This window comes from Amyelois transitella, chromosome 10, assembly GCF_032362555.1.
Source record: "Amyelois transitella isolate CPQ chromosome 10, ilAmyTran1.1, whole genome shotgun sequence".
Classification (NCBI taxonomy): Eukaryota; Metazoa; Arthropoda; class Insecta; order Lepidoptera; family Pyralidae; genus Amyelois; species Amyelois transitella.
This window is the reverse complement of record NC_083513.1, coordinates 9,144,798-9,164,561: the sequence shown is the minus strand read 5'-3', so window position 1 is coordinate 9,164,561 and position 19,764 is coordinate 9,144,798. Positions and strand designations below refer to the sequence as shown.

Here is a 19,764-nt window from a genome sequence, read left to right as displayed (position 1 = left end):
TAAATCCAGACAGATAAATCGGTATCTTCGGTATTATTTATACATAGTTAAAAATATTATAACCAAAGACTCAAAAGTCGATTCAGAAAATAGATCACTTATCTTTCTTTACATTTTTCTGTCGTGGGCCTACTAGAAGAAATTTCTCTTTAGTTTAAGTTCTATTCTTACTTTTTCCTTGATGTATATAAATATGTTAATAAATAAATAATAATCAAATTTAGAATCAAAGTCTGAATTGATTAAGAGAAAACATGTTGTAAAATAAAATATGGCGCATTGCCTTAATAAAATTTTGAACGTATGTTTTATTCCAATCAAAATTATAAGTATGCTTGTTTACCTAGTATGAAAAAAAGATTACGCTTTATCTAATTGTTTGATTGTTGCATTTCTCCACACATTGTTTCATTGATGTGATTATGTATATCTATACAAAAGACTGCTGTTTGTTTTTGTTTGATGTTAAGTTTCATAATTATCAGCATTTATTAACTTGTGTAGATAGTATTAGATAGATTTTATAAACTAATACATACATACATAAAATCACACCTCATTCCCGAAGGGGTGAATGGGCAGAGACTACATCTTTCTAATTGCCACGATCTCTACTTAGTCTCGCGATGGAATCCATTAGGGTTGCTACACACATAGGCGGGTCGGCACTGTCGGTTCGGCAGCATTTGTCGATCAACAAAGCCGACCCGAAGTAATCACTGCACTTGTTCGGCTTTATTCGGCTTGTGCCGATCGGGTAGTTCATTCGAGTAAACGCATCATTCGATTCGGCAACTGCCGAACGGTATTTGTGGAACGAAAAAGCCGACTCGCAACTACTACTACAACATTCGGTTTCATTCGGCTTGTGCCGATCGGGTATATACGTAGTTCATTCGGGTTCAATCGGCACAATTCGGTTTTCATTCGGGCGTCACGCGTCGGCGTCGTCTCTGAATGTTTGTGGTCATTTTGTACATGCTTGTCGTAGTATACACACGTAAAATGGAGTGGTCGCAGGAAAAAACAATCCAATTTATCGAGTGCTATCGGTCTTACCCGTTGTTATGGGATTCAAAAGACGAATTCTATAAAAATAAAATCAAAAGACATGATGCCTTAGTAGAAATTGCAGCAAAGTTTGAAGTCGAAAAAGTTGAAGTTGAGAGAAAAATTAAAAACCTCCAAAGTCATTTTTTAAGGGAAAAAAAGAAAGAACAAGACAGCAAAAAGAGTGGATCTGGGGCCGATGAATCATTTACTTCGAAATGGTTCGCCTACAAATCTTTATTATTTTTATCATCCAGAAATAAACCTCGCAAGACTATGGATTCGCAAATGGTAAGTTGTCTACACAATTATAAATGGCCTTTTCTGTCTATGTTAAGTGTATCTGTGTTATAGATTAGATTAACTGATAATATCCATTCTCCTTATCCATCCCATCCATGTAACCCTTATCCTTGCGAAAGTATCTGTCTGTCTGTTACCTTTTCACGTCAAAGCCGCTAAACCGATTTACTTAGTTGAAAATCTAATAAAGTGCGGGCGAAGACACGGGGCGGGAAGCTAGTCCAAACTAATATTATAAAGAGGAAAGATTTGTTTTTTTGTTTTTTTGTTTGTAACGAATAAACTCAAAAACTACTGGACCGATTTGAATGAAATTTGGCACAGAGATAGACTTAACCTTCAGGAGTAACATAGGCTACTTTTTATCCCACTGCTGGGCATTGTTTGTAGTCCACGCGGGTGAAACTGCGCGCGGACCGATGATTTTTTACTAATCAATGCCCAGCCTAAACCATAGAAGCTATAAAAGCGAAATTTGGACAGTAGCTTATGTTATTAATGTTATGCAATAAAAAATAGGTTTTTTAAATTTGACTTTAAGAAAAGACCAAATGAGGTTGAAAAGAAAAATTTATAAGAATCCTATTCAAAATTTCGCCACCTGTAAGTATCATTCAATAGCTCAGTGGTAAATGCCAAGGGTCATATAGTTGATGTCGATGTCGATGGTTCGATCCGTGGTACCCGTGTGTAAGTTTTTTTTTTTTCATTTTATTTATTTTTATTGATTTTTAGAAAATATTTCTTATATTCATTGACATTTTGATTAATTTTTATTAAAATTTGAAATTTTGCCCGTTTATAGTATGGAACGACAGAGGGCGCTATTAAAAAAATTAAAATGTGAATAATTGCGTTTTCGAATTAAATATTTTTTTTTATTAAAGGTGTATTTTTATGTTATTTTTTTAAACCGGTACTTCTATTTAAAATCGGCTTAACATGCAAAATTTTTTTATTAAAATTTGAAATTTTGCCAGTTTATAGTATGGAACGACAGATGGCACTGTTAAAAAAATTAAATTTGAATGATTGCGTTTTCGAATTAAATATTTTTTTTTATTGAGGGTGTATTTCTATGTAATTTTTTTAAACCGGTACTTCTAATTAAAATCGGCTTAACATGCAAAAATTTTTATTAAAATTTGAAATTTTGCCAGTTTATAGTATGGAACGACAGATGGCGCTATTAAAAAAATTAAAAGTGAATGATTGCGTTTTCGAATTAAATAAATTTTTTATTGAGGGTGTATATTTATGTAATTTTTTTAAACCGGTACTTCTAATTAAAATCGGCTTAACATGCAAAAATCCAATAGTTACATTACCGATAGGGATCCCAATGATACCGACGGATTTACCTAAGTATATACTTTGAAAGGTTACAGTTTCCTGTAAAGGTCTCATTTGCCCTCACTATAAATAAATCCCAGAGACAAACATTTTCGATTGTTGGCATCGACCTCAGAAAGGAGTGCTTTTCGCATGGGCAATTATATGTTGCTCTTTCTCGAGTAGGATCTCCAGAAAATCAATATGTTTTGTTGCCACTTACAAATACGACGGCCAACATAGTTTTCAGTGCAGCATTACGTTAAAATAAAGGAAATTTAACGCAACCGAAGCCCCGGTCGATTGCTATGTTATTAAAATGTTTGTTCCTGGGATTTTTTTTAAATTGCCTATGTTACTCCTAAAGGTTTAGTCTATCTTTCAAATTTCATCAAAATAAGTCCAGTAGTTTTTGAGCCTATTCATTACAACCAAACAAACAAAGAAAGTTTCCCTCTTTATAATATTAGTGTAGATTAGTGTACCTAGACTACATAGTATAAAACAAAGTTAGCATTTGTATTTGTTTTATTCAACGAAATTAATTGCAGTTTACATTATATTCAAACAGTTTATTCTCGAAAGTTTTTTCATACAAAACATAATTGTAAGAAATCCCCGTGCGAAGCCGGGCCGGGTTGCTAGTTAGTAGTAAATAAAAAACTAAAATCTATACTACAACATATTTATTTAATTATCAACACAAATCTAGCTAGCTACACTGATTTTAGTACATATTAATAAATTTTAATACTTATTTTGCCAAGGAACTTTTCCTTGATGCGAGCAGAAATACTCAGCAAATTCATCCCTGACAATTTCACCGGGCGAAAAATTGTACAGCATTATTGGTTCAATATTTGCATTTTCAGCGTTAGTTTCTTCAGCCTCTCCTACGTTTATTCCCACGTCATTTGTGGCATTTCTTCTATCACCTTGAAACGCGTAGTATTCGTATAAATGCCTCGATTCATCATTTCTTCGGAGAAAATTGTGTAGATGTAATAATGCCATCACAACCTTTGTTACTTTGCTAGGTTGTAATTTGAACGGTCTTCGAAAGCACCCATACACTTTACTTAAAATTCCGAAAGTACTTTCAACCATCCGACGTGCTCGACTCAAACGATAATTGAAAATTCTAATTTTCGATCCCTTTTTCCCTAAAGATGTGTATGGTTTAATAAATCTTTCTGTTAAAGGAAATGCATTATCAGTTATAATTACGTATGGTGTCCGGCACGGTCTCCCAGGAAGCTCACTGTCTTCTGGCACATTCAATGTTTCTATATTGTCCAATATAGTATTTGAAAAAACTCCGCCGTCTGATATTCGACCTTGGCATCCAACATTAGCATACAGGATATTATAATCAGAATCTACAAGTGCCATTAACACAATACTAAAGTATTCTTTAAAATTGTAGTAATCAGTGCCACTGTGAAATGGTGCTTCAATTCGCACATGTTTCCCATCTAACGCACCGAGACAATTCGGAAAGTTCCATTTATCGTTAAAACCCTTTGCTATATTTTTCCACTTTTCTTCGGTATTTGGCATCTGAAATGTAGAAAACTATTTATTTATAAGTAATTATTATTTTTTCAGATTGATTACACTGCTGAAGACAGCTTAGATAGTACGACTGCTTGCACTGAAACCTCAGATGAATGCCGAAAGCGTTCACGCAACGTGGGGAATGTCAACGAAAAAATTTCGAGTGCATATTCTATTATGACGGAGGTATACAAAAATCGGAGTGACAAAGATGAATTCTCCTTGTTCGGTGACCAAGTAGCTGTGAAGTTGAGAAAAATTTATTGTCCTTACGCAAGACTTACTTTGCAAAATAAAATAAATACCCTTCTAATGGAGGGGGAACTCGGAGTATACGACTCATATAATTACTATCGACCAGACACAAGTACCAGCTCTGCAACTAATGATGGTACTAATAACTTTGTGCCAGATTCTGACAAACAAGGATATATTTCCATAAATAACAATAAACCAGCTTTGATTGATAATTCTCAAGAAACGCAGCTTTCCGTTCCTAAAGTTATTGCAGAAGAACAATCACGTGATCCTTTAGCTTAATGTCGTGCATTTAGTTTGTTCAAAGCAACATGCTAAAAATGTGGTGTTTATGTTGATTTATGATGGATGATAGTTCTTAAGCGACGCAACTTTCCATTCCTGAAATTATTACGGAGTAATATTCGCGTGACTGATAATTTTTTAGTTAAAAGCTAGATGCTAAAGTTATTTTATGTTGACTTTATTTGTTAATTTTATTTGTGATTGATTTCGTAATACCAAAAAATGTTTCCATTTTTTTTAATAAATAAAAAAATAAATGCAGATTCTAATTTCGAATATGTTCCTTTAACCCAACAATTAATCACCTTGAATTATTTCTTACCTGCATAAAGCTCTTCAACTCTGTGATTAAAGCTTGACTTACTACAGGTACTATTTCAGAAACACTTTGCTGTGAAATTTTGAATGTCTGCATTAAACTTCCAAATGAGTCTCCAGATACATAATATCTTAAAGTAACTCCGAGTTTTTCTTTTGCAGTTAAAGCAGTTCTCCATTTTGTATCATTTTTGTTAATTGATGGTCCAATCAGTTGAAGAAGTAATTCAAAATCACTACTTGACATTTTAAAAAAATCTTTGAATCCACCGTTGCTTCTGTATTCTAAGTTTAACACATCACAGTCATCTTCTTGTAATCTATTAAGAAAATCTTCATTGTCACGATTTTGAAGGCCTCTTCGCACCCAGAATCTTCGAGGTTTTCGTAGTAAAGAGCCGGCAATAACGACAAAAGCTGCGGAAATTAACAACACGTCGTCTTCGTCCCACATTTTTAGCACTACTGAACAAAAATTGTTGCCAAAAGCCGATCGGCATAAGTCGGCAGTTGCCGAGCCGAGTGATTGTGTGCGGCTCCGAGCGGTTTGTGATTCCCGAACATTATCTGCATATATTCGATTTTACCGCCCGGTTTGGCCGATTGTTCCATTCGGCTGTTGCCCGGCCTTTGTAATCGAGCGGCAAAGACGAGCGGCTTTTTTCCCGAACATTCATCTACACATATTCGATTTTACCGCCCGGCTGTGCCGATTAATGCCGGCCCGATTATGTGTGTAGCAACCCTTAGCGTACTCAGAATCTAAAAGTAGGTTGATTATACAGATAGATAAATAACAAAGGTGAGATGATCCTGACATAGTCGGTAAGTAATATGCTAAATTGTAAAGAAAATAAGCTTCATATTATTGTTTTTGTTTCAGAAACCGGATTTACCAGCTTGGCTAGCTTACGCCCGAAGGAGATGAGATGTTCACCATTACGATTCCTAATTACAATATCAATGTTTGTGATTACTATAACATCGTAATCGTCGTCCCGGTCAACCGTTTCAATATCAATTTCAATAGCTGGATGTGTAATCTTAATCGTAGCTATTATATCAGTTTTGTAACTTAAACTATTATTTGTGTGATATAAGTTATTTTCTAAGTCAGTGACGTGATCTAAGTCATCAGTATTAGTTTCGCCTTTAAGTCCTATTATGTTCCTATATTTATTAATATTTCAATTAACTGCTTTGGTGATAGTTAAATGGACTGTAAGGGTTGCTACACACATAATCGGGCCGGCATTAATCGGCACAGCCGGGCGGTAAAATCGAATATGTGTAGATGAATGTTCGGGAAAAAAGCCGCTCGTCTTTGCCGCTCGATTACAAAGGCCGGGCAACAGCCGAATGGAACAATCGGCCAAACCGGGCGGTAAAATCGAATATATGCAGATAATGTTCGGGAATCACAAACCGCTCGGAGCCGCACACAATCACTCGGCTCGGCAACTGCCGACTTATGCCGATCGGCTTTTGGCAACAATTTTTGTTCAGTAGTGCTAAAAATGTGGGACGAAGACGACGTGTTGTTAATTTCCGCAGCTTTTGTCGTTATTGCCGGCTCTTTACTACGAAAACCTCGAAGATTCTGGGTGCGAAGAGGCCTTCAAAATCGTGACAATGAAGATTTTCTTAATAGATTACAAGAAGATGACTGTGATGTGTTAAACTTAGAATACAGAAGCAACGGTGGATTCAAAGATTTTTTTAAAATGTCAAGTAGTGATTTTGAATTACTTCTTCAACTGATTGGACCATCAATTAACAAAAATGATACAAAATGGAGAACTGCTTTAACTGCAAAAGAAAAACTCGGAGTTACTTTAAGATATTATGTATCTGGAGACTCATTTGGAAGTTTAATGCAGACATTCAAAATTTCACAGCAAAGTGTTTCTGAAATAGTACCTGTAGTAAGTCAAGCTTTAATCACAGAGTTGAAGAGCTTTATGCAGGTAAGAAATAATTCAAGGTGATTAATTGTTGGGTTAAAGGAACATATTCGAAATTAGAATCTGCATTTATTTTTTTATTTATTAAAAAAAATGGAAACATTTTTTGGTATTACGAAATCAATCACAAATAAAATTAACAAATAAAGTCAACATAAAATAACTTTAGCATCTAGCTTTTAACTAAAAAATTATCAGTCACGCGAATATTACTCCGTAATAATTTCAGGAATGGAAAGTTGCGTCGCTTAAGAACTATCATCCATCATAAATCAACATAAACACCACATTTTTAGCATGTTGCTTTGAACAAACTAAATGCACGACATTAAGCTAAAGGATCACGTGATTGTTCTTCTGCAATAACTTTAGGAACGGAAAGCTGCGTTTCTTGAGAATTATCAATCAAAGCTGGTTTATTGTTATTTATGGAAATATATCCTTGTTTGTCAGAATCTGGCACAAAGTTATTAGTACCATCATTAGTTGCAGAGCTGGTACTTGTGTCTGGTCGATAGTAATTATATGAGTCGTATACTCCGAGTTCCCCCTCCATTAGAAGGGTATTTATTTTATTTTGCAAAGTAAGTCTTGCGTAAGGACAATAAATTTTTCTCAACTTCACAGCTACTTGGTCACCGAACAAGGAGAATTCATCTTTGTCACTCCGATTTTTGTATACCTCCGTCATAATAGAATATGCACTCGAAATTTTTTCGTTGACATTCCCCACGTTGCGTGAACGCTTTCGGCATTCATCTGAGGTTTCAGTGCAAGCAGTCGTACTATCTAAGCTGTCTTCAGCAGTGTAATCAATCTGAAAAAATAATAATTACTTATAAATAAATAGTTTTCTACATTTCAGATGCCAAATACCGAAGAAAAGTGGAAAAATATAGCAAAGGGTTTTAACGATAAATGGAACTTTCCGAATTGTCTCGGTGCGTTAGATGGGAAACATGTGCGAATTGAAGCACCATTTCACAGTGGCACTGATTACTACAATTTTAAAGAATACTTTAGTATTGTGTTAATGGCACTTGTAGATTCTGATTATAATATCCTGTATGCTAATGTTGGATGCCAAGGTCGAATATCAGACGGCGGAGTTTTTTCAAATACTATATTGGACAATATAGAAACATTGAATGTGCCAGAAGACAGTGAGCTTCCTGGGAGACCGTGCCGGACACCATACGTAATTATAACTGATAATGCATTTCCTTTAACAGAAAGATTTATTAAACCATACACATCTTTAGGGAAAAAGGGATCGAAAATTAGAATTTTCAATTATCGTTTGAGTCGAGCACGTCGGATGGTTGAAAGTACTTTCGGAATTTTAAGTAAAGTGTATGGGTGCTTTCGAAGACCGTTCAAATTACAACCTAGCAAAGTAACAAAGGTTGTGATGGCATTATTACATCTACACAATTTTCTCCGAAGAAATGATGAATCGAGGCATTTATACGAATACTACGCGTTTCAAGGTGATAGAAGAAATGCCACAAATGACGTGGGAATAAACGTAGGAGAGGCTGAAGAAACTAACGCTGAAAATGCAAATATTGAACCAATAATGCTGTACAATTTTTCGCCCGGTGAAATTGTCAGGGATGAATTTGCTGAGTATTTCTGCTCGCATCAAGGAAAAGTTCCTTGGCAAAATAAGTATTAAAATTTATTAATATGTACTAAAATCAGTGTAGCTAGCTAGATTTGTGTTGATAATTAAATAAATATGTTGTAGTATAGATTTTAGTTTTTTATTTACTACTAACTAGCAACCCGGCCCGGCTTCGCACGGGGATTTCTTACAATTATGTTTTGTATGAAAAAACTTTCGAGAATAAACTGTTTGAATATAATGTAAACTGCAATTAATTTCGTTGAATAAAACAAATACAAATGCTAACTTTGTTTTATACTATGTAGTCTAGGTACACTAATCTACACTAATATTATAAAGAGGGAAACTTTCTTTGTTTGTTTGGTTGTAATGAATAGGCTCAAAAACTACTGGACTTATTTTGATGAAATTTGAAAGATAGACTAAACCTTTAGGAGTAACATAGGCAATTTAAAAAAAATCCCAGGAACAAACATTTTAATAACATAGCAATCGACCGGGGCTTCGGTTGCGTTAAATTTCCTTTATTTTAACGTAATGCTGCACTGAAAACTATGTTGGCCGTCGTATTTGTAAGTGGCAACAAAACATATTGATTTTCTGGAGATCCTACTCGAGAAAGAGCAACATATAATTGCCCATGCGAAAAGCACTCCTTTCTGAGGTCGATGCCAACAATCGAAAATGTTTGTCTCTGGGATTTATTTATAGTGAGGGCAAATGAGACCTTTACAGGAAACTGTAACCTTTCAAAGTATATACTTAGGTAAATCCGTCGGTATCATTGGGATCCCTATCGGTAATGTAACTATTGGATTTTTGCATGTTAAGCCGATTTTAATTAGAAGTACCGGTTTAAAAAAATTACATAAATATACACCCTCAATAAAAAATTTATTTAATTCGAAAACGCAATCATTCACTTTTAATTTTTTTAATAGCGCCATCTGTCGTTCCATACTATAAACTGGCAAAATTTCAAATTTTAATAAAAATTTTTGCATGTTAAGCCGATTTTAATTAGAAGTACCGGTTTAAAAAAATTACATAGAAATACACCCTCAATAAAAAAAAATATTTAATTCGAAAACGCAATCATTCAAATTTAATTTTTTTAACAGTGCCATCTGTCGTTCCATACTATAAACTGGCAAAATTTCAAATTTTAATAAAAAAATTTTGCATGTTAAGCCGATTTTAAATAGAAGTACCGGTTTAAAAAAATAACATAAAAATACACCTTTAATAAAAAAAAATATTTAATTCGAAAACGCAATTATTCACATTTTAATTTTTTTAATAGCGCCCTCTGTCGTTCCATACTATAAACGGGCAAAATTTCAAATTTTAATAAAAATTAATCAAAATGTCAATGAATATAAGAAATATTTTCTAAAAATCAATAAAAATAAATAAAATGAAAAAAAAAAAACTTACACACGGGTACCACGGATCGAACCATCGACATCGACATCAACTATATGACCCTTGGCATTTACCACTGAGCTATTGAATGATACTTACAGGTGGCGAAATTTTGAATAGGATTCTTATAAATTTTTCTTTTCAACCTCATTTGGTCTTTTCTTAAAGTCAAATTTAAAAAACCTATTTTTTATTGCATAACATTAATAACATAAGCTACTGTCCAAATTTCGCTTTTATAGCTTCTATGGTTTAGGCTGGGCATTGATTAGTAAAAAATCATCGGTCCGCGCGCAGTTTCACCCGCGTGGACTACAAACAATGCCCAGCAGTGGGATAAAAAGTAGCCTATGTTACTCCTGAAGGTTAAGTCTATCTCTGTGCCAAATTTCATTCAAATCGGTCCAGTAGTTTTTGAGTTTATTCGTTACAAACAAAAAAACAAAAAAACAAATCTTTCCTCTTTATAATATTAGTTTGGACTAGCTTCCCGCCCCGTGTCTTCGCCCGCACTTTATTAGATTTTCAACTAAGTAAATCGGTTTAGCGGCTTTGACGTGAAAAGGTAACAGACAGACAGATACTTTCGCAAGGATAAGGGTTACATGGATGGGATGGATAAGGAGAATGGATATTATCAGTTAATCTAATCTATAACACAGATACACTTAACATAGACAGAAAAGGCCATTTATAATTGTGTAGACAACTTACCATTTGCGAATCCATAGTCTTGCGAGGTTTATTTCTGGATGATAAAAATAATAAAGATTTGTAGGCGAACCATTTCGAAGTAAATGATTCATCGGCCCCAGATCCACTCTTTTTGCTGTCTTGTTCTTTCTTTTTTTCCCTTAAAAAATGACTTTGGAGGTTTTTAATTTTTCTCTCAACTTCAACTTTTTCGACTTCAAACTTTGCTGCAATTTCTACTAAGGCATCATGTCTTTTGATTTTATTTTTATAGAATTCGTCTTTTGAATCCCATAACAACGGGTAAGACCGATAGCACTCGATAAATTGGATTGTTTTTTCCTGCGACCACTCCATTTTACGTGTGTATACTACGACAAGCATGTACAAAATGACCACAAACATTCAGAGACGACGCCGACGCGTGACGCCCGAATGAAAACCGAATTGTGCCGATTGAACCCGAATGAACTACGTATATACCCGATCGGCACAAGCCGAATGAAACCGAATGTTGTAGTAGTAGTTGCGAGTCGGCTTTTTCGTTCCACAAATACCGTTCGGCAGTTGCCGAATCGAATGATGCGTTTACTCGAATGAACTACCCGATCGGCACAAGCCGAATAAAGCCGAACAAGTGCAGTGATTACTTCGGGTCGGCTTTGTTGATCGACAAATGCTGCCGAACCGACAGTGCCGACCCGCCTATGTGTGTAGCAACCCTAACGTTAAGGAAATTCTAAATTAAAAATAACATTTGACCTTTTCTTCCTAAATTGGTTTCTGATGATGCAAATATATTTAATATTCTTTGCAATATTTGATATTTCTAAGTTCCCTTACTTTGTTATTTCCGATGTCATTTGAATAAAATTGTTTCATTAATGTTTTCCGCGTTTTGGATAGATCGTTTAGACTTTGTACTTAGATAAGATGGAAAATCTGAACCAATGTTGTAGATATGTTAATTCAAATATCATTGTAATGTTATTAATACAGGCATTTGAAAAAACGTAAAATTTAATGGTTCGTTTTATTGTTGACCCTCCTAATTTCAATTTTCAAGCCCATACGGCTGTAAATAGCCTTGGTATGTACTTATGTATGTGATTGTTGACACTGTTCTCTAATCTAATTTTTCAATTCTTTAAATGTTATTGCTGTGAAACGACAAATTTACATGTTATCCACGTTTTACTTAACATCGTAGTTATCATTCAAAATAAGGTCCATCTGAGACAGAATTTTTATGTGGAAAAGAAAAGATTACTATAAAGTTAGATTAGATTATGAGAAAACAACATTTTAGTAATTTCATTGTTTCAAGATCTAAAAGATAACTCTATCTACTACTTTAATCACTCGATTATAGTTTGAGATTAAAAACAAAAAAATTGCTTTAAATTTACGCAACATTAAATTAAGCAAAATAATGTTTTATTTTTAGACTAGAATGAGTTTATTAAAACAAAAACATACCTAAAGATGTCACGAATAACGGCGTAGGTTGATATTTATAATGATGATTAAAAACTAAAATACACAGTAAGTAATAAAAACAAAAATAGAGATAAATTATGTTTTAAATGTTAATGCCTTAACACTAATGAGAACGAATTTTAATAAAAATAATCTTCTTATCTTACCTACATTAAGTCTTTATACCTACCTCTCAGAAGTAAGGATTTACTGACGACTTTCTAATAATATTTTTCAATCTTGAAAACGGGCATTACCTTGTCCTTGCGGCGTAGACAGAGCTAATTCTTCAAAATTCTTGAAAAGTCTTTTAGGCCACGTTTAGAGCAGCATATTAGTATCAGTAGTAGAATTAACGAATTTTACTAACATAATACCGATGAAGAAATTTCCATTATATTTTTCTAATTGCATCTAATGAAATGATATTTAAAAAGGTAACTTTGAGAGCAATTAGTACGACTTTATAAAATTGACTTTTTATTCATGACTACGTCAGAAAAAATACCACTAGGTACCTATATAATTAAATAAATAAATTTTCCGCTCCCGTGGTAATTTCTCTTAGTTTTCCCATACACTGTACAAGAAACATTCATTCCAAATTTCAACTTATAACATTTAGTAATTTAGGCTGTACGTTGTGTGTACTACGTACGTACTTAAGGTAGCGACAAATTTTTTTAAAACATAGATATTGACAGATTATTTTCTGCCTTTGTTTCTATTGTCAACTACAAGATCTTGGAGAAGATTTTTCGAGATGCTGCTGCCTTCAGCGAAACTTTTGCTATGCCTTTGATCCTGAACATTGATCAAAAGAAGAAACATAAGTCAATAATGTTTCAAAAACATTGAGCATCAAATATTTTTTTATGCTTCGTCGAACGAATAATCTTTTGTATAATTTAAAAAGAAAGATGAACATTGTTTTCTTCGAAAGTTTCCTAAGGTTTCTTTACACCTACATACATACATATAGTCACGTATATATCCCTTGCGGGGCAGACAGAACCATACCTATATACATAAAGTCACGTTTATATCCCTTGCGGTGTAGACAAAGCCAACAGCCTCGAAAATACGGATAGGCCACGTTCAGCTGTTTGGCATAATTATAGAATTGAGATTCAAATGGTGATAAAAGAACCCCAAGTTCATAAGCCTGTCCCTTTAGTCGTCTTTTGCGATATCCATGGGAAAGAGATGGAGTGGTCCTTTTTTTACTTAGGAATACCTAGCGTAGGCATCCCTCTTAGGCTAAGCGTTAGTTGTTTGCGAACTCACCTTTCTAAAGACAAGTACGCTTATGATCACGATTTTGGATAATTATGACTATTGTTGGATTGCGAAATAGTATTGAATATACTTTTTAGTTGTTTTCTTGGAAATTATAAAAGCGCATTAGTGCATTTTAGCCATAGACGTCTGTATCATAATACATATAGTTTTCTTTGGTTTTAAACATTTGGCTATTTAGTGTTAAAGATATTTAATTTTGTCTTAATGGTACACGCGTATTTTGTTAAGAAAGAGTAAAAAGAAACTTAATATTCGTTTTCTATGCAATAGGCTAGAAACCTGTCACTATTTGAATCTCAATTCCATCATTGGGCCATACATATATGAGGCATAAATGAGGCCTCTCAGTCTCCTCGAGACTGTCGACTTTGATTACCCCGTAAGCGATAAAGACCTGATTATATAGATATATTTTTCGATTTGTAGGGTCAATCTGCAAATAAAATATGGAGCTTGTGGTATCTCTTTATATCTTTTATTAATAAGATCTGTGTCAGTACATCAAGTTTCCATACTTAGTGTGTGACTAGCTTATTTGTAAGCACAAACATTACATTTGTTCACTATAATTTACTGTCACAAAGAAATTTTTACATTTTAAATTGACGAGATCATTTGCACAAGCACCTAGTGTCATACAACCTTACATTAACACATATGTTTTGAGTTACAATAGGTATGCGCTATTATTCTAATAAAATTAAAGTTACCAAAAGAAATTCACAAGTTTACTTTGTGTAGTGAAAAGTAAATTGAAAATTTATTTACGAACAAATTTACACTTATTTTTATATAGTAATTATTAAATTCGGGTAATATTAGAATTAGAATTAATAATAAAATTCAAAGACAAAAATAATTTATAAAATTTACAAGTATGATGTTTTCTGACAATTTGCATGAAATTAGAAGATTTCCAAAGACTGAAGACAAAATATATCAAGATAAGTAACATATTTCAAATTTAAATATTAATAAAACTTAAAATACTCACACATTCATTTTTTAAATCCAAACATCGTGAACTTTCATACAATCCTTGTTGGCAAGTACAATATTTACAAAGAAGAGTTTAAATTATTCGACATAATTTACACAAAATTGGGATCTAAGATTTCTATAAGTAGATTAAAGAATTGTTATCGGTAGTAAAATTCAATCGTAATTAAATTATAAACATGTAATATTCATAATTACACATACATACTTTCGTCATGGTGTCAGATAAATGTTGTAATTATGCAGAATGCTAAATATATGTAAGCAATTATTCAAATTATTATTAATTATACTATTTGATTATTAATTAATTATTTAAATCTTTGTGCTTAAATTGAATATTCACTATCGATAACAATCACCTATGAAATAAAACATCTAGATAGCTAGAAACTACAACTTACGTTATACAGAAGACGATAGATTAGACGGATGGAAATTCTGGGGCATCATAGCATTACATTTTACAAATCTATAGAACACTAGTTTTTTTCTATTTATACTAAAGGGTATTTATCTCCTAGAATAACGAAGACAGAAATTTCTAAGTTTTAATTAGATATAAGGTTTATTAGTGAGGATATTTGGCATCTCGCATCTTATATTAAAAAACTAGTTGGTACGAAAATTATAAGTGTAACAGGGCTATCAGTTAATTCTTTAGGGTAAACTACGTCTAGACTTAATATTGGGGAAAATAAGGATTACAAAGGCAGCTCATCATTATTATTTCTATTCTCTGCAGCATTCTAGCTTCACTAAATTTAGTTCTGCATTCCTACTTTTTCTCAAGCATTGACTAAGCTTATTCATTCATTTGCTTAGCAACCGCACTTAAACGAGATTCTTAATCCTTAATTCTTAGATTAGTTTCATCTTTTTGTATTTTATCAAAGCCACCTTACTTCAGGTTACGTACTTAATACAAATAAAATCGGAGTCTAAATCAGGATTTGAGCAATTGGGCACAAAATTCTTTTAATACTCACAGCGCATATTCTTAAAAATATTTCTATATTAGAGCTTAATAATACTATTTACAAACACCCAATTGTAACTTAATTACATAAAACGAGTACGTTACATAATTCTAACAACCAACAATCAGTGTGCTTAGGAATTCTTGTGTAGATTGAATATCAACAATTCAGTACAAGGTTTAGTGACGTGAATGTTACAAAAATATTTACTGAAGTCTTTGTGTCTTACATATTATATAACAATAGTGTTTATAATGAACGATTGTCATTATGATCTATGTTTGACACGTTTTGTGCTAATATATTTAATCTGTTATGTATCTGTAACTTATCGTCTAATTTATCAAGACCAGAACCCTCTTTTAGAAGTTCCCATATATTATTCTTATCCAATATTTCAAAGCCACCTCTATTTTCAGGTGCGATGTCTGATTTAGGTGGATCTGATAAAATCTTCGAAGTTTCAGAAATAGGCGTTGGTGGTACTTTATGAATTTCCTTATTTATTGATTTCAAGGTTTTTGCTTTATCGAGATGGGATATTTTCATTTTTGTATTATTTATTTTAGTGTCAGATAAAGTTGAATTTTGTGTAATGTTTCTTGTGCCGTGACTTTTTTCAACTTTTGGATTTTTATTTTGCGAATCTGATTTTGGTTTCTTAGTTCTAAGATGAATCGTTTTAATATTACTGTTCGTTATTGCAGTTATTGTGTGCGGAAAGGTAGAATTTTCTGAATGTGCAAGTAGATGGGTTTTAATCGCATTCGTAACGTTTTCGTGGTTTATGATATGCTGTAAATCTTTAGTTACATTTTTTCCATTAATGGCTTTGGAGGAATTTGAATTAGATACATTTAGATGACTTTTAATAATAGTTGAAGTCATCGATTTTGGGTTAAATGAAATTACAGATTTTACGATGCCACTTTGATTGCCAGTTGTAATGTTATTATTAGCAACTTTAGATTTAGCAAAGAACTTCTCCTGCTTATCACCATACGTAGCTTTGAGAGTACCTTTTCGTCGTGGAAGAGATTTTTTCTTATTATTTTCTTTTTCTTTTTTAGGTAAAGACTTCAACATTGGCACCTTTTGGATTATCAATTCACCATTCGGTTTCAGTACAAGAGGCATGATGTTATTATCAATTTTTTGATCATGTGAGGCATTCACATAAGTCGCTGTGGGTATTATAATTGGATCATCATTATGTTTTTCTTTGACAATAGCAGTTGTGTAATTAGTAGGTTCAGTAGTCACAACACTTTTATTTAGATTAATATCGGAAGTTTCTTCTGTAACAGGAGACACAGAAGAAGTAACTTTAGGACTGGTCAAAGGAGCTAACGTTGTTAATGTTTCCGTAGTAACTGTATGTTCAACAGTGTCAACTGAATTTTCTGTTGTCAAAATTTTTGTTAGATTAGCAGTAGACTGAGTTGTTAAAGACTGTGTTGTTGAAGGTGTATTTGTTGCTGTAGTGTCAACATGTGTAGTTTCAAAATGTTTTCTGAATTCGTAATCTCTACTGCAAATCCTTCCGCATTCACAAATATTATCTATGTTTGCCGTTGTTTTAAGACTTGCAAGTTCAGTTTTGTCAAACCAAGTGATGAAATCATCGTCAGTGATTCCTCTGAGGAGTGGACTTCCAGGTCTTGCATGAAAAAAGGTTTCGACAGCCAAATCTGGTCGGGTTGATGGATATATCTTAGCAAATGCTGGACGTAAACTGGTGATTATGTATTTAGACCTTGCTTCGTAGGTAACGCAAACAGGACATGTAGAGCTGATCTGTAAATGTAAAAGGAATAAGAGTAACAATTATTTAAAAACTTCACGTAGCTTTCATGATGTTTTGACAGCGTTGAAAAGTACGCATATACCATGTCTCCCATAGATTTTTAAAGAAAATTAAGGCAACTCATAATTCACTTAAGATTCGTGTTTTACGTACTAGTCTTGCAGTCTGCTACTATTTTTTATTGTCCATTTCATTAAAACTATATCCAACTCTGTCTTCTTCCCCTAAACCTTTCGATGTTTAAATATTACTTTCGTACTATAAGAAATTAATAAGGTAATTGATCCAATCCTATAATCCTCCAATCTAAAACCTAATTGTTGTAGGAAAATATGTGGCTGATAATGAAAGATACCTAAGTAAGAAATATTATATAGCACTTACATTAGCAAACACGAACCAAACGGACTCCCCTCTGGAACCATAATGAAGATCAGCAAAAGTGGCTCCATCCAAAACGACAGGATTCACTGAATGTAGTTCGTAGCCGGAAAATAGAGATGACTCGAGGCGCAAGATACCTGATCGTTCTTTGCCTTTCCACCTGTTATATCGTAAAAAATATGTGTCAATAAAAACAGATTAATCTCTGATTGGTCCAAAGGTTCACCTGGCAGAGAATGCCTTAATGCATTAAGTCCACCTGTTTTACATTGAATGTGCATTCTTATATTACTAAAAAAAGATTTGGTTTCCTCGAAAGATGATAAATTACCATTGAATATACATGTGCATGTACTAAATTCAAAACCAAACCTACAACTGTATGTTTGAGTGAAGTTTAGTTAAATTTAGGTAAAAAAAATTAACGAGCCATTTAAAAAATCTTCTTGAAAAAAATATAATTCATCGTCTAACTTACTTATTGTTTTAACCGGACAAAATATACATAAAGATAATATTAGTCCCAGAATAAGTTCTAGATTATTGTTTAAATATTAATTACAAAGTGAGAAACCTAAATCGCGCAAGCAAAGATTTCACAGATTGGAGCATATATACTAAAAAATATAAATAGGTACAATATGAACCCCTGATGGACATCGCAATTTTAATATAATATGGAATGGCGATTAAAAGTAAATTACTTACTTGAAGCAAGTTTTGATGATCAAAGTGGGCAAGTTCCCTTGTAAATCCTCGATGCTGCTCCTTTCTGGTCTAATTTCCTCAATTATAGCCGCTTGTATGTTGAGCAGCGCATTCTCTGGCTTTGGAGTGTAGGTGGAATAGGATATTGTACCCTGGGATTGAATGATATTATAATATAAATATGTTATTTAGTGATAAACTGTGAAAAAAGGCTCATACAAAATAGCATTACTGCATCTCTTTCCTATGGATATCTGAAAAGGCGACTAAGGGATAGGCTTATAATTTTGGTATTCTTCTTGTAGGCAACGAACTAGCAAGCAGTCACAGCAGAACCCCGCTGAGCTGTCTACCCCACAAAGAATAAAGGCATGATTGCTTGTATGTACGTATATGTATGTATGTTATTTCATAAGTAGATAATATAGTAGTACATTTGGTTTAAAGATATAGTTGAGATTCAAATAGTGACGGGTTGCTGGCCCATCGCCTAAAATAATAATCTCAAATTTATAAACCTATCCCTTAGTCGCCTTTTACGTCATCCATAGGAAAGAGATGTAGTAGTCGTATTTTTATATGAAATAACACACCTGATTAATAAGTGTTCTTAGTTCCATGTTTTATGGAACTCGTTCTAAGGAGGCCGCCGTCACAAAATGTCAGACCAGAAATTTGTGTCGGTTTTTTTTTAATATCTAACAAGATGACTTACCTGCACAGTAGCACACCCCGCTCCAGTAGCATACACGAACACTTTCGTTGGTAAACCAGGGAGTTGTAACGGTCTGGGTGGAGTCCGCGCTCTTAACTCCAATGTATCTGTCAACTCCATTCCAGCTGTGGCTAGAGACACTGTTAGAGCTCTGTGCCTGGAAACAAATAAGATTGATAATGAAAAGTGAGGTACAAGACTGTTAGTTATTGACTTAGTCCGTAGTCATATCATTTTGGCAATAGTACATACATATATACGTGTAGTCACGTCTATATCCCTTTCGGGAAAGGCAGAACCAACAGTCTTGAAAAGACTGAACCACGTTCAGCTGTATGGATCCACGATGGAATTGAAATTCATATAGTAACAGGTTGGGAGTCCATCGTCTACAAGAGGAATCCCTAGATTACAAGCACACCACTTAGTCGCCTTTGAAGACATCCATAGAAAATATATGGAGTGGTTCTAATCTAAAAGTGGTTTCGGCATTGTTGTAAAAATAACTTCTATCATTTATTGGTAGTTGTGTTTGGGTTATGTTTGGGTGTGGCGTCCTCAAAAGTTGTCTGGTG

General features: G+C 33.5%; 6 protein-coding genes across 7 annotated transcripts in view; 3 read left to right on the top strand and 3 right to left on the bottom strand.

Moving 5' to 3' along the window:
- The window catches only part of LOC106133085 (neuropeptide F), a 39,968-nt gene extending 33,641 nt beyond the window's left edge, over window positions 1-6,327 (top strand). For both annotated transcript variants that reach the window (XM_013332689.2, XM_060946134.1), the window contains one exon: window positions 5,987-6,327. In XM_013332689.2, the coding sequence (XP_013188143.1) occupies window positions 5,987-6,031 (45 nt within the window). In that variant the 3' untranslated portion in view covers window positions 6,032-6,327. The remainder of the gene's footprint in view (window positions 1-5,986) is intronic.
- LOC132902143 (uncharacterized) lies at window positions 647-5,114 on the top strand. The gene is made up of 2 exons (XM_060946138.1): window positions 647-1,341; window positions 4,294-5,114. Exons 1-2 carry the CDS (start codon window positions 958-960, stop codon window positions 4,780-4,782), a joined length of 873 nt encoding a protein of 290 aa, XP_060802121.1. The 5' UTR covers window positions 647-957; the 3' UTR covers window positions 4,783-5,114.
- Window positions 2,018-5,557, bottom strand: LOC132902142 (uncharacterized). Its single transcript, XM_060946137.1, has 2 exons — window positions 5,108-5,557; window positions 2,018-4,245 (listed from the first exon to the last, which is right to left on the bottom strand). Exons 1-2 carry the CDS (start codon window positions 5,555-5,557, stop codon window positions 3,433-3,435), a joined length of 1,263 nt encoding a protein of 420 aa, XP_060802120.1. The 3' UTR covers window positions 2,018-3,432.
- A 293-nt stretch (window positions 6,328-6,620) lies between the features above and the next one.
- LOC106132393 (uncharacterized) lies at window positions 6,621-10,160 on the top strand. The gene is made up of 2 exons (XM_013331790.2): window positions 6,621-7,070; window positions 7,933-10,160. The coding sequence occupies exons 1-2, from the start codon at window positions 6,621-6,623 to the stop codon at window positions 8,743-8,745; spliced, it is 1,263 nt and encodes a 420-aa protein (XP_013187244.1). The 3' UTR covers window positions 8,746-10,160.
- LOC106132396 (uncharacterized) lies at window positions 7,064-11,539 on the bottom strand. Its single transcript, XM_060946130.1, has 2 exons — window positions 10,837-11,539; window positions 7,064-7,884 (listed from the first exon to the last, which is right to left on the bottom strand). The coding sequence occupies exons 1-2, from the start codon at window positions 11,218-11,220 to the stop codon at window positions 7,396-7,398; spliced, it is 873 nt and encodes a 290-aa protein (XP_060802113.1). The 5' UTR covers window positions 11,221-11,539; the 3' UTR covers window positions 7,064-7,395.
- Window positions 11,540-15,436: 3,897 nt separating this feature from the next.
- The window catches only part of LOC106133074 (C3 and PZP-like alpha-2-macroglobulin domain-containing protein 8), a 97,082-nt gene continuing 92,754 nt past the window's right edge, over window positions 15,437-19,764 (bottom strand). The window contains exons 23-27 of the mRNA XM_060946334.1: window positions 19,190-19,346; window positions 18,475-18,626; window positions 17,767-17,926; window positions 16,927-17,372; window positions 15,437-16,842 (exon numbers count right to left, since the gene is read on the bottom strand). Of these exons, the coding sequence (XP_060802317.1) occupies window positions 15,825-16,842; window positions 16,927-17,372; window positions 17,767-17,926; window positions 18,475-18,626; window positions 19,190-19,346 (1,933 nt within the window). The 3' untranslated portion in view covers window positions 15,437-15,824. The remainder of the gene's footprint in view (window positions 16,843-16,926; window positions 17,373-17,766; window positions 17,927-18,474; window positions 18,627-19,189; window positions 19,347-19,764) is intronic.

Bases quoted from the DNA above. Each gene is read 5' to 3' on its own strand.
- LOC106132393 (XM_013331790.2), top strand. From the start codon at position 6,621: ATGTGGGACGAAGACGACGTGTTGTTAATTTCCGCAGCTTTTGTCGTT. The intron at 7,071-7,932 runs GTAAGAAATAAT...TCTACATTTCAG, and splicing joins AGTTGAAGAGCTTTATGCAG to ATGCCAAATACCGAAGAAAA.
- LOC106132396 (XM_060946130.1), bottom strand. From the start codon at position 11,220: ATGTTTGTGGTCATTTTGTACATGCTTGTCGTAGTATACACACGTAAA. The intron at 7,885-10,836 runs GTAAGTTGTCTA...TTATTTTTTCAG, and splicing joins AGACTATGGATTCGCAAATG to ATTGATTACACTGCTGAAGA.
- LOC132902143 (XM_060946138.1), top strand. From the start codon at position 958: ATGTTTGTGGTCATTTTGTACATGCTTGTCGTAGTATACACACGTAAA. The intron at 1,342-4,293 runs GTAAGTTGTCTA...TTATTTTTTCAG, and splicing joins AGACTATGGATTCGCAAATG to ATTGATTACACTGCTGAAGA.
- LOC132902142 (XM_060946137.1), bottom strand. From the start codon at position 5,557: ATGTGGGACGAAGACGACGTGTTGTTAATTTCCGCAGCTTTTGTCGTT. The intron at 4,246-5,107 runs GTAAGAAATAAT...TCTACATTTCAG, and splicing joins AGTTGAAGAGCTTTATGCAG to ATGCCAAATACCGAAGAAAA.